General features: G+C 38.1%; 1 protein-coding gene across 1 annotated transcript; it reads right to left on the bottom strand.

Moving 5' to 3' along the window:
• Positions 1–386: 386 nt before the first annotated feature.
• PITPNM3 (PITPNM family member 3) lies at positions 387–14,680 on the bottom strand (the record flags this gene model as incomplete). The annotated part of the gene is made up of 13 exons (XM_010722132.3): positions 387–1,389; positions 1,779–1,907; positions 2,307–2,490; positions 4,078–4,227; positions 5,539–5,687; positions 6,700–6,816; positions 7,826–7,942; positions 9,288–9,436; positions 10,149–10,334; positions 10,598–10,768; positions 11,660–11,829; positions 12,823–13,004; positions 14,549–14,680. Coding segments are annotated over 13 exons (2,145 nt in total), but the record flags the coding sequence as incomplete, so codon positions are not given.
• Between the last annotated feature and the right edge of the window lie 6 nt (positions 14,681–14,686).

Here is a 14,686-nt window from a genome sequence, read left to right as displayed (position 1 = left end):
GAACACACATTTGGCACCTCCATTCTTTGAAGCTCAACTGTTGCAATTTTGATTGCTATAGATTGTCTTAGCAGAGCACTTGCTGTCAAGCATGAGAAGGTAAATAATTTACTCCATTAGCATTTATTACTCTTTCATCCTGCAGATTAAAGATTTTAGTTAGAATAATGAAAAAAGTGACTATTCTGCAGATTGCAGATCGCAGATCCCTTAGTGAAAAGGCTCCCTTAAGCTGTCCGTCTTAGATTCTATCTCGGTCTGAAATGGTCAGAGACACCTCCTTACACACAATTCACACATTTTACACAGTCACCAAGTTTCACAAAAATCACAGTTTTGTACACTTGCACATCACTTTGCATACAGCAACACTAACTACTTCCAACTGTGGCAGAGATGTTTATTTCTAACATTAAGCATTTACGATTTGGTTCACAGGCAGAGTTCTATTTACTTGATGTCCAGCACCTTATACAGCATGAGTGCCTATATTAGCATCTGTTGACCAAGAGTATAAGCTGAAAGGAAATCTTGGACTCAAGGCACCCAAAAATCATCTTGCTGTACAAATCCTGATGACCCATTTTTGTACTCTCACCTCTGCTTCCCTTACAAATATATCGCTTCATCAAAAGTGAATTGGCAACAGATGAAACTATTTAATGTTTTAAAGTGTAAACTTTCTCTGTAACCTATGGGGTCTACTGTTTATATTTTGTTTTGGGTGCAGCTAGTTAGCTGATACTACAATTCTTTTGAGTAAAAAGCCTGTAGCAGCTTTTTCTCTTATTGCACATTTTGTTGTATCTGTTGTAAAAAATAACTGAATACTTTTTTTTCCTGTTGCTTTAGTGTTTAAGCACTTGGGATAGTTTTATATTGTTTTAAAATTTCCCAATATGTCAAGAGAACAAACTGGAAGTTCTCTGGTTGGTGTAAGAAGGCATTTTTCAGAGCAGGGAAGACTCTGAGGTACAGTTTCCCCTCTATACCTCCTAGTTTGAAGCTGCCTAAATATTACCTTTGAGGCATGACTACAAGTTAAATGGAGGGCACCCAAAATCTACAGCCTCAGGCTTCCTAGGGAACAGATTCAAATTTATGGACTCCACCCCTAACCCAAGCAATGGAAGGCAAATGCCTGTCATGATCTTTGTCTGACTCAGGCTGGCTCTGGGCACGCTCTGGTTTGGGGTTTGAAGAAGGTGGGTCAGGTTGCTGTACAGACATAGTCCTGCGGAGATGGTTTCTCTTGCGCAAAAATTCAGGTTGAGAGTGGAGGCCAAAGCTGCCTTTTCTCAAGATCATCCGAGAGTTGTTCTTTTTGGGTCGTGAATGAAGACTGAACTCCAGTGAGGCCAAGTGGGCTGCATAACCCTCACTGAGGAACTGAAATATGAAGGAAAGAAAGGGAGTGACAAATTACTTGCTGCCTCAACCTATAGACTCTTTGAGGAGTTAAGTTTCTATCTTTGGCAGCCTAGTTAGAGATACATGAAAGAATAATATTAGACTCCTCTTGCTCTTATTTTCAATGAATTCTTCAATTTTGTTGTTCAAGAATATGCTATGCATGCACTTGCAGGTATAACCTGTGACCATTCAATTCTCTTTATCATTCACTCTGCCTCCTCTGAGACCAAAGCTGCCTTTTTTCCTCTGAAATATTCTCTGCTCTTTATTTTGTGAGTTTGTGCATGCGTGTGCATACACATTAACACAGACACATTTCCCTACTCTCCTGAAGACTTCCTAGTTAAGTAGCAAGAGTTACTTACTTGACACTGTGCCTGGTATTTCTTTGTTGATCGTCCAACTATGTAGATCTGGGATGGCGACAGAGCCAAGACATTGTAAACGGAAATATCCTTTGTCGAACCATATGCAGCACAGATTTTGATGTGGCACTGAAACAAACATCACTTCCAGAGTGAATACTCTGAGTACCGAACAACATGCATTACAGGGATGGAACTTGTTCTGCACTGAAGCAGCAGATAAACTCACTGTTAACATTTCTGTAAAGCACACACAGCTAAATCTGTCTATCTGATTGACAGCAAAATTATGAATAGGCAGACAGGAAAGAACAAGTCGTTTATTTATTTGTAATACCATATGCCAAGAGGTGCGTTTGGATGTTTTATTAGCCGCCTTTGCTCTTTGAAAGAAAGAAAAGACATGAAGAATGGCAAAAATATAACAGCAGTAGGATTTACTGTTCCAAAGGAAGAGAGCTCTTACTTCAATGAATGACAATTTCTGGAAAAAGGTTTCAAGAATATCAACATGTTTCTAATACGTACCTCTTGCATGAGATTCCGTAGAAAAATAGTCTTTTGTCGCAGTGGGTCATGAACAAGTCCATCAGAGAAGAAGATCATTCCTTGAGGGAAGTTGTGTTGAGATAACCATGAAACCACACGCTGCTTTTGCATATCTGGACGGCCAGTAATATAGATAATCAGATATCCTAGGTCCTGCCAATGTCTGTCACAAGCAACAGATAAATTATACAGGTGAAGAAAAATAAATTAATGCCCATAGGTCACATTAGTATTTCTTTGCCTGGCACAGACCAGTCAGACAAGATCTTTCAACAAGTGTGAATCAACATGCCTAAGCATCTGCACCTCTTGAGAAATGATGTAATAACATCTTCATCTTGGGAGAGATGGAAGAAAGCAAGCAACAGTCCAGTCTCATACAGTATGGACTCATAAAAAACTTAAAAGCTATGAACTCACAACAACCCCAGGCAACTCTACAGGCTTGGAGAGGAGTGGCTGGAAAGCTGCTGGATGAAAAGGGACCTTGGTGTACTGATGGACAGTCAGCTGAACGAGCCAGCAGTATGCAAAGAATGCCAGCAGCATCCTGGCTTGTATCGGGAATGGTGTGGTAAGCAGGACTAGGGAAGTAATCTTGCCCCTGTACTCGGCACTGGTAAGGCCTCACCTCAAGTACTGTGTTCAGTTTTGGTCACCTCTATACAGATAGGACATGGAGGTGCTGGAGCAGGTCCAAAGGAGAGCAACAAGACTGGTGAAGGGCTTGGAGAATATGGCCTATGAGGAGTGACTAAAGGAACTGGGGCTGTTTAGTCTGGGAAAGAGGAGGCTGAAGGGAGACCTTATTGCTCTCTTCAGATACCTGAAAGGTGACTGCAGTGAGGGCAGGGCTGGTCTCTTCTCACCAGTGACAGGAGACAGGATGAGGGGAAATGGCCTCAAGTTGTGACAGGGGAGGTCTAGGTTGGATATCAGGAAAAACTTCTTTACAGAAAGGGTTGTTAAGCACTGGAATAGGCTCCCCAGAGAGGTGGTTGACCCACCATTCCTGAATGTGTTTAAAAACCGTTTGGATATGGTGCTCAGGGACATGACTTAGTGGTGAGTTGTTAGAGTTAGGGTAGTATGGTTAGGCTGTGGTTGGACTTGATGATCTTGACTTTTCCAACCTAAGCAATTCTATGATTCTATGAACTCGAGCTATATCTCAAGTTCTACTACCTTTGAAATTTATAATGAGATTCCCTGTGATTTCACCTGTAGGAAATGGAAAACTCTAGAGAACTGGCATCTCTCCTTTCCCATGTGAGCTCCAAAATGAGTGCTGTATTTCTTTGCCCACTGCAGCACTGCAAGAATTGCAAGACTGAATTTTAGTCTTTTAACTTTTCCTCCAGAAAATGCTTTTGCACTCATGGCACTTTGTCATTCAGGAGCAGAATTATGTCCTTATTTGAAGCTGACAAAACATAAAATACACTCTTTGCTAATCTCAGTAACAAATGAGATCATTATAAATTCATTTAACATCATATTCTCAAAAAGCAATCTTTATGCAACTTAATGTACAAATTATAAAGTAAACCAAAGCATTCTAAGATTCCTCTGAAAACCAGGAACAATTGTTGTCTAAGTAAATACAGAAACGTATCTGCAAAACATTCTATCCTTTAAAGAATTTTTGTATATTTAGTAAAAAAAAAATCTACTCTGCCCTTTTCTGTCCTATTATGTTCTAACAGAAAAGTTAGAAATTTACAAAGCAAAGCATGCAAACCATACTCACCTTACAACATCAACAGCCCCAGCTCGGACTTTGGGGTCACTTCCCATTATTGAAACACTTGCTGCAAATGAACCATCAATGCTGAACACAACACATTCCATTCCCCGAGGAAGCACAGTCAGGTAGCTTGTGGCACTGCTCTGGTCCCCTCTGGAGATTGAAAGCAATATATCTTTTTTAAAAATGAGAATATTTTCTGCATGTTCTAGTTAAGAACTTGCACTAGATCTGACTGGATCTGCAGCTTCAACAATCTGTGTTAAACAGGACTTTTCATTTCAGTCCTTTATGGGGAAATTAAAGCCTACACTTTTAGGAAATAACTTTCCAAACAAGGAATTTGGAAGCTGACTTTAATAAGACATCACATTCATACAAATATGTGATTTATTTCGAACAAACAACATTGAAGAACTTAAACTTTTAATGTTGTCTATATATACACACAGATAATACACTAATGCTCTGTGTACATACATGCATTTTGCACAGAAATTAGCTATATCTTTTTTTCCCCAAGTCTATAATTACTGGCAAATTATTAGAAATTACAGTGGAAAAACTGATATGTATCATTTATTGGCGTCTCCCTGCTTATAGACATCAACTTATCTCTACTAGAATTTTATTAAACAGAAGAATTTTTAAAAGCACAGCTTACCCTAGTCCTGCACCTGTGCCAACAAATTTTATTTCACACCTTTTCACTCTTCATGCTTGACTTACTTGAGTTGGTTTGTGTTGTTTTTTTTGTTTGGTTGGTTTTTTAAGTGATGGAGAGCCAGGAGAATTGATTTCAATGAACTGTTACTTTTAAGTGCTGTTTTCTTCCCTCAGTTTTAGAATAAATATGGTCTTATAGAATTATAGTATATAATTCTGAAGTATAGAATTAAAATGACTCTTACAATCAGCCTGCCATCAACATATAAATAGCTGGCTGAAAAGAAGACAGTACATGGTCTACTGTTCATGTCAACAGGAAAAGCTTCTTACTGAAGAACACACAACCATACCCATCAGTAATCTTTTCCTCAGTGAAGAAGCTCTGAAATAACTCAAGTCACACACTCTTGCCATAAGAAGACTGATTACAGTCATTCAGTCTCCCTAATTTTGCAAGTCCAAATGTCACTAAATTGAATTATGTTGAGGATTTATGTTGCAGAAGGGATAAAACCCACTGGACTGAACACCTTTAAGCTGGCCAGTATGCACACGGTTGATGCTTCAAATCTAAGCTGATAATACAGGAAAAAGACCAAGGAAAGATAAACAGAACTGTCACTGGAGACTTGAGGTGCAAAGAAATTAAATCATTTGCCTAAGGCCACACAGAAGTCTGCTGCATAATGTAGAACTGACCAAAATCCCCCTCCATGTCCCCTTCTATCCTACACATCAATGTCTTCCTGATCACAGGAGCTCATAAAAGCCTTAGTATCAGCTTGGAACTGTTACCTGACCACCATTCTGATGGGATATACACCAACTCTCAGTCTCTTCTGTTTGGGTATGCTGTAGGATATCCGGCCACTGCTGTTGGATATCTCTGTGTCAAAATACACCCACCTACCAGAAGATGGTTCAGTCATTATGAAGATATCAACCTGCAAAACCAACGCAACAGTCATCTGGTGTGATATTGGGCAATATCATTGCCACCTTAGGAGCATGGCATGCCAAGCCTTCATCATATTATCATCTTAATTTGTGTTTTGTAACCAAAGGTTGCAAGTTTCAAGGAGCCTTAAAACTCAGAAACTTCTCAGAGGGTCCTCACAACCAGAAAATGCTTCCTAACACACAGTACAAGAGTTCATTATTGCCTTGATCAATTAAAACACTCAGTACTGAAGGTATCAAGAAAACAAAGAGCTCAGGAATTCAGCAGGAACCTCAAAGCAGAAAAAGGATCATTTAAGTCTGTGTGTGTATATTAAGTTACTGCATACTAAACCTTCAGAACAGGCAAAGTTAAGTCTCCGTGCTTCTGTTTTACTTACAGCTCAGCAACACTGCTACATTAATTTCCATTAAAAATTCTTAGTCTCACTAAATGTGACCAAATGAGTTCACTCAATATTTATTTCGCTTTGTTAGTTTTAAACTTGGCTACTGCAGTCAGCTTTAAGAGCACAGACTGATCCAGATATGTCACATTACTGAAATTCTAAAACTACTCTTTACTCTTCCATGTATATGAGAAACAGCAGCTACCCAATCTTTAGAATCCCAGTTCCTTTATCCAGTTCTCTTACCTTGAAAGTAGGATATATACTTCTCTTTAAGTGAATTGCCAACTGCTATTCAATTCTTTTTTATTCTTGCTCAAGTTAATCATCTCCAGCAGATGATGCAAACAGATGACAGGTTCAGAAATCACTGCTTAGCATATTCTTCATTAACCAGAGGAGATGTCCAGCATCATATAAAAAGGATTGTAGCTAGAAAAAATGCAATCTACCAAAAAGTGTGCTTACATCATGGTGAGATGCTAGTTATATACTCCCCCTCTCTGTAAGGCTCTCTCTGATATTATGAACTACATGTGCATTATATTCAACAACTATCTGTATGTCAGTTAACAAAAAACAAGGAAATAGAATACTTGATCTTTACCTTTTCACCTGTTAAAGCTACCATGTCCAGAGGTCCATACATAAAGCGCCCAACAAGTACCTGAGGACCATCTTCTGCAGCAATTACATCGTTTGCCCGATGATTAGCAGTCACATTCTGAAATGAGACCAAAAAATGGGAAGTGTTAGTTTTTATGTAAGGCTACTGTTTCTATTATGTTGTTAAGCACAGTGATAAAGAAACACAGTCCCAGTGTGTTTGAGGAACTCCCAGTGCACCTTAGAGACCCTAACAAAACTGGGCTTCTATTTCAGCAAGAGCCAGGACCCCATTAATGGGGGTGTTACTAAATAAAGACACCACTGAGAACATCCAAGATGACAAAGTAAGAGAGTACCTTTATAGACACTCCAACTATATAGGAGAGTACACTTAAGGGAATGCCAATTATCCTTCAGTACAAGTGGTGCCATAGAGCGATATTATCACATGCAAGGCATTCATCCTGTGAGGCATTTTTCCATATTTTTAGTAACCAGAATTTTTCATAAAAGCAAATCTCCCACAAGAATGCTTTAACTGATGCTGGCGCTGGAATAATATCTACAATTTGGCAATACTTTCAAACTGAGTATACATTTTAGCATATACAGGACACAAGCTTTTGCTGCTGATCATGCTTCAACCTGTTGTGTTCCGGAGTGCATACTAACACTTACAGTGTTACTCAATACTAGTTAAAAATTTATCTGAAACTTAGTGGCGTCATTTTTCTACAGCAAAAGAATAGTCAGAAGCTCCATGACTTCCAAATGAAATTTCACAATATGTGAATTTTTTTCATTTATTATTTAATCTCATGGCATGTAAAGAAAGAAGAAAATACTTTTCTTGGGTCATGAATTCATCCAGCATATAAGAAAACAGAAGAACAACCTGTGCTTAACAGGTCCTTCTGTTATTTAAACACATGCATTTGGGGGAAAAAAAAAAATTCTAATGATAAACCAAGAATAAATTGCTTTTCTTTCCTAACTGCTAGATCGCCTCTGGACTGTATCAGTAGTTTGCAGGTAAAATTCATGCTTTGGGAAATTAGGCTCCACTTAAATTGCTGCCCGACTCAATTTCCATAGCTGCCCTAGATATTCAGATTTATACTTACTCTCAATTTTACATGCGTCCTTTTGCGTAACCATTTTTCTCGTGGATTGGATGGGCTTAGTGTTGTGGGATCCAGGCTATCATTTTCTTTGAAATTTACATTTTCATATCTCATCACCTGAAACGATATTAACATTCTAAAAAACTGTGTGTTGCCTGGGGAGCCCTGCACTTGACAAGGAAAGGAGTTATACTGCTGTCCCAGCTGAGTGACATTGCAGAGCAAACAGCACAAGCAAAACAGAAAGATACAGGTCATATTGTTGCATTAAGTGCTGGCCAACAGAGCAAAAGTAGCTTATTCATCTGTAAGGGTAAGTTCAGGTATGAAACAGTTTTTCCACATGTTCTTTAATATTAAAATCCTTCCCTTAACCACACAAATCCAGGGAAAGTGGTAAAAACATTAGGATGACATCAAGAAATAGTGACATTTCCTCTTTGCTAACTCAGTAAGGCAGCTTAGGACCACAGAAGTATTTGTTAACGGTATTTTGAACAGAGGACAGATTCAGTTTATTTAAACTAGCTTTAAAAATACAGCATTGCTCAATGATGCACTCTGAATGAAATTAGATATTCTAAGGGATGCTTTAAAAAGACAGCAAGAGGCTGAAGGAATCTTAGAATTTCATTAGCTTAAAATATCAATCAAAACTCAACAAGTAGTCCTAGTATCTGCCAGATTCTCTGCTGCACACTCTATTCACTGACTGGCCTATGACAATGGGGCTTCTATACAATTGCACAGTACAACTCAGCAGCAGTTCTGAACTGACAGAAACTTAGCTACCAAGCTCCCATTTCCCTGGATGCACTAGATGACAGAATTTAGCCACTGACACCAGCACAGAGAGCAGGAGATGGAAGGACTTAACACTCAGAGACCAGCTAAAAGGAGATGTGAGAGCAGCAAGCACACTGACATTGTCCCAACTGATTTAATCAAGAAATATGACTGTGTAGTTTTCTGCACTATTCTCTTGACCATTTTCCTTCGAAGCAGTAGCTGTTTCATCATTCACTGGATAAAAGAGACACTGATTTCTGGGTTAATCTAAATTAAAATGTTTATAACTGGATTCTACAGGAGGGTCATCTTGGCTTCTTGGAGAGACGCTTTTACTGCAGGTCACACTGAAATATCACTAAATTATTTTCAACCCAGGTGAGATTTCTCAACCTCACCACCTTCTCTAGAAGTCACAGCACGAATCATCTCCAAGTCACTGACAGTTGTGATTTAAAAACTGGAACAACAGGAATAAGGGAGACATCACATGCCTTAGAAATGAATTCTAAGGAGACAGGGCACACAATGCCTATAAACATACTAGTACAGTTACAGGAGAGACTGGTAATGAACAGTCTTTTCTTATACACTTCAGTCTCTATTTTTTTCCTTATTCCCTCTAAATTAGAGAAGTTCTTTCATTGTGGAGAGAGAAAGAAACATCAACAACCTGTCTTAAAATGAATGCCACAACGTCTGTTGATTCCCAGTAGCTGGCATGGAAAAGATGTGGCAGGGCCACAGTTGGAAATGCTGTCAGGACATCTGGACAATACAAGGCATAATCAATTCGCTTTGTTCCCCACCACTTAGCAGTAACTACAAAAAAAAAAGCATAACATTTCTAAAAGATGTCTTCATAACAAATCTGCTGTTTAAATGTATAAACTAGGTAACAGAATGAAGCCTTCTGCTTTTTTAATACTGACATTTAGAGCCTGTTGAAAGCATCAATCTAACACAGAAGTTCTGTTTTCACCAACTGCATAATCCCTTGAAGTTCTGCTGTCTAAACTGCTTTGCAAGCTTTGGGAAGCAGAGGTCACCACAGCATGCTGCCCTTTGCTTCCTGGCCCACAAAAAGTGTACAGGGAAAGACTAGTTAACTTTATGATCATATTATGTAGCAAGAATCGTACTTTCCAAATGGTGACAATAGTACTAAGATAACATTACAGTCTGTAAAAGAAGAATATAACAATCTGTGGTACTTAAGAGAAACGATTCTTTTATCTATGTATCTTTCTTCATGCTTGGACCATGGCTCTAAACCCAAGTTTGTCTGAAACCCTTAATAACTCTGTCACCTTAATATAAGGGTCTATATAAAGAACTTCATTTCTATTACTTCACCTACATTACTATGAACAGTAGAGCAAGCTAAGTTGTGTTATTTAAAAAACACAACAACTTAAGCTGTTCTCGTTCTCCTCAAATTTCCAAGAAATTAATTTTCCTAATTATCAGAATAATCACTTCTGATGTAGTGGGAACGGCTTTTGCTATGCACACTGCAACAAGCTTCACTCACTGTTGGTGAGGCATGCTGATGACAAGCTCTCTGCTGACCCTGAGTTTTCACTGTTTGTGCTGGCCAAGCTCAACCTTCTCTCTTGTTTCTGAGATGTGTTCGTAGATTCAGAACTCTCCTGAGAATGAGTTATGTTCAAAGAGCTGTTCTCAAGGAACAGAGCACTGTAGTTTTGGATAGCATCACCTGCAGATAATAGAAATAGAATAAAGCAAAATAAAATAAAGAAACATACACACACACATATATATATAAAATGAATTATATATATATATATAAATGAGTGAATCTTCTTTCAATACTTGCTAAATATATTTGTGCCATTCTGATCCAGATTACTTACTTTTATCATGCTAGCATATTTGCAGTTCAAATCCTCTTGAGCTGTGTAAGGAGAGAAATGTCAAGAGAACATAAAATAAACAGAGCTATGAAAATAGGTACTATACCTAACTGATGAGATCTTCCATCCCCCAGTGGGTATCTCTGGTATCGTGGAACACCGAATGGAGGCAGGAGATGAAATCTTTTCTCTAGCAATGGTTCAAGTCTGCAGGCAGATGGGTCAGCGGAGTGAAAGAAACTGTACACTTGGCTGCAGGCTGGACGAATCTGACAAACTTCAATGAGAATGAAAGAGAAAAAGAGAGTTTGGTATTGCCATTTTAAGATTTTCAAGGAGTCTATGCATAAAGATGGTTAATACGGACTCCTGCAATCCAAACTTGCACATATCTGGCAATATGTGCAATTTAAGAAAATAATTTACAATTACATCTGTGAGTAACAACTTGCTGCAAAAAAAGTTTACAGAGACATTACAATCTGAGATGCAGGCATGCAGCAGACAAGAAAACCAGACAGAGCTCCCAGTCTTCCAGTGACCCTCCTACGCAATTTAAAATTTCAGAAAGCAGATTCCAAAGTTAATTTTAAAGGATATGTTTATATATAGCCAACAATAACTTATAAAAGTAATTGTGGCACTTTTGAACACACAAACATTTTCATATGCAGCACAGTATTCAAGAGAATGTAATCAGACTGCACACAAAATACATAACTTCTGAGCAAACTCTCCTGCTGTGTTGTTAAAAACAGCTCACAGCCAACACATCTGGGGACCAAGTTTAGTCATGAGGCCAGAAATGAGCAAGATGAAATACTAAACCAAGCACAGATGCCATTTTTGGTATCATTTTCAAGGATTACTCCTTGGTGAAGTACAAACTTTCACATTACATGGTCAGGAATATACATGATCAGCAGCAGGACAAATAACACACTACAGTGAATAGGTGAGCAGTGACACCGCTGGAATTAAACTCCATCATCTCATGTCTTGGTACTAGCTTGCACTGACATCCCCATCTTTTAGAAGAAGGAACCCTTCAAGCAGGAAATCATTCCCCAGACTTCCATTAGACACCTTTATTTACCTGCTTTTAAAATAACCTCTTTGTTTACAAAGTCATTAAGCATCCCGCATTCTAATGTTAGAAAGAGCTTACCATCCAGGCCTGGCAGAACAGTACTCCTCATGGCCAGCACCAAACCCAGCGGTGATCCAAAGAGGAAGAAATCAGACACCTCAAAATCAAACCGGCCCAGGTTTACATCTGAGAGACTGGAATTCGCAGGAAGAAAGTCTGCGTCATCTTTCAACACACTTGAGTGGATGCTGAGCAAAGAAAATACACTGATTTAACTATAATGAATCCAGAGAAGAAATACATTCCCCAAACAGGTAGATTAAAAAGCTCTAGCACTCACATCTAGATTCAAGAAACATGCCTTAAATTGTAGAAAAATAATTACAGTATAGCAGCCACTTATCATGATTTCCAGTGTGGATATTAAATTTATTTGCTTTAACACACACAAGCTTTGTACTGTTGAAATACTTATCAGCAAGTTATGCAAGAACTCTAAAAACTGAAAAATTACCTCTTCTTCCTGTTAGCTGTATAGATGAATTTAAGTTTAGTCTGAAACTTTTAATATGAATTTGAGCCTCCTCAACTTGTATTAGGACAATACAAATTTTAGATATTAAAAAGTTACAGTGATGCCTTATGCATAGCTTTTCATTTTGTAAATGATTAAAACGCTTATTTAGTTTCTATGCCATACATGCAAAGAAATGGCTATATATTTGTTAGGACATAAAGAATTATGTTAAATCTTGCCCACAGCCTCCTTCCATCTAGGCAAGATATTTACTCAGGTTTAGTTGTTGTTTTGCTTTAAAGATAGTCTGGAGCTTGCAGACCAATGGAACACCAAAAACAATCATCTTACTCTTTAGAGAATAAAGAAAAGCCTGTAAAGGGAGTCCAAGATGTGTTTAGAAAAAAAAAGTAACAAATTCAGAATTATAAAGCATTCATTCATCTTGACTTCTGTGGGTTCTTCTGAAGAAATGAAACTTGCATTTAGTTTTGCATATTCAAAACTCTCACAGCTGAGTAAAAAAGAACAAAAAAACTTGTGAGTAAATTCATACCAAACCCACTAAATCTATGTCTTTTCTTTGGAGGATGTTTGCAAGAACTTTAAGCAAACCTCTAGGAACACAACAGAACCAATAGAAATGATTCTGCCCCTCCAGTGCTGACAAGCTGAATTCAATGCCAATCGTATTTCTTTCACTCAGTTATCACACACTAGTTACCTAGATAGGAAAGCATGATGATTTGTTATAGTATCACAGTTGTAGGTGGATGAGTCACTCTGTTTCCTAGGCAACAGCTGTCTCGGCTCTTCATCCTCCATGATTTCTGAGATGTCAATATTGCTTTTGCTCAGGTGTTTTCTGCCACCCAGACTGGAGTCCTCTGTTAAAAGGGGATTATCCTTCAGAGAATGAACAGAGCAAAAAGAAGATTTAGACAGGGATCGAAATTCAACAGAGCTTATACAAATGGGATGCATTTATACACTTGACCTCATTTTATCAAAACAGTGGTTGAAAGGGTTAGAAACTAGGCCAACTCAGCACCTGTTTGAGCCCTAACAGGGAGCGAGAAACACTTCTGAAAAACACGCTAAACCACTTAAAAATACACCAGGTAGTACATTAGAAGAAGGCTGGAATGATCAGTATAAAGACTATTCTCTGCACTTCAAACAATTTAATATCTGTTTTTCTATTGATAGAAGCTCTCTCAGTGCCCCCCAAATGCCACAATAAAAAACTCATCTGCAGTGAAATGGTATCAATAATTAGGCTCTGAATCAGTCACCCACAGGTGGGTTTTATGTATTATGTATCCATGTGGTAAAAATCATCAATTTTCTCTATCTGTTCTAATGAAAGTTGTCTGCTTCAAAATAATGTGTTTTAGCTGTTGCAGCAAGAGAGAACCATCTTCCTCTTCTAAAATGCAATGCTTAGTTCTTCTCAACTTAGGAGTTACATTAGAAATGAAATGGAAGAAGACGGAAAAGATGGAGACAAAAATTGGGAAGGAAGCTCTACAATGTTGTAGAAAAAGAGGAAAGTAGGAAAACTGGAACAATAAGCAAGAGCAGTGCAGTCAGAGAACCTGTCCTCCTAAATTCTGATCCCCATTCTCCCATTTTTGGTGAGAAATGTAACTAAGGAGTCAAAAGATGAAACAATTTAGCTAGCGTCATAAAACCATCAAATAATAGACTACAGGCACCTCATTCAGTATCAGCACTACTCTTCCATATCCACTTAAGTCTGAAGTACATAAAATTAGTTGAACTCAAGCTTTCCTTCTTAAGTGGAGAACATACAATGCAGCTTATATGACAGCAATGTTTAAAAAAAAAAAAAGTGCTTCTACTACCAAAAAAACATCTTCTGGATCACAGTGAGAATGAATCTTCTTGTATTTCCAAATGTAGCAGCTATTTAGAGACCTTGTTACTCTCACTGGCCTGTTCACCCAACCTCAGGTGACTTACATTCTTCACCAGAAAGTAGGCACATCTCTCACTAGTCAGCAGAACTTATTTATGAGCACATCTTAATGGTAGACTACCCCTAGGCAGTAGTATAATTGATCCTATAGTGTCTGGGGAAAAAAAAAAAAAAAGAAACTTTGCAGAAACAGTACCCTGAGATTACTGGGAGGATACATTTACATCTACAGTTAAGGATGCAACAGAAGACACTCAGTAGTCCTATTTTAAAGATTTACTAGTAAAGCCTTCACTATTGATTTCTATGTATCATAAAACTGAAACTGCAGATTTAATTTTCAGATAGCAATTTTTTGAGATATGAGCAAAATCCCTTATCATTGTTATTTTCCAAACCCTTAAATTTTTTCTGGTTTAATATGGATCTGAATCTCTTAGTTCCCATCTAGGGAATGAATCTATATATAGGGAATGAACTTCAGCTGAGTAGATTTTTTTCTCTTCACCTGGATGCTGCTGATGCTTCCTCTCCTGCTACTGTTCTGACTCTCATCAGTTCTGTTAGTATTATAGCAAATGGCATCAAACCCCAAAATGCCTCCAATGCAGTCACCAACGAGACACACCTGAAGGAGTAAAAAAAA

The sequence above is a fragment of the Meleagris gallopavo genome, chromosome 21 (assembly GCF_000146605.3).
Source record: "Meleagris gallopavo isolate NT-WF06-2002-E0010 breed Aviagen turkey brand Nicholas breeding stock chromosome 21, Turkey_5.1, whole genome shotgun sequence".
Taxonomy (NCBI): Eukaryota; Metazoa; Chordata; class Aves; order Galliformes; family Phasianidae; genus Meleagris; species Meleagris gallopavo.
This window is presented reverse-complemented; position numbering and strand designations above follow the sequence as displayed.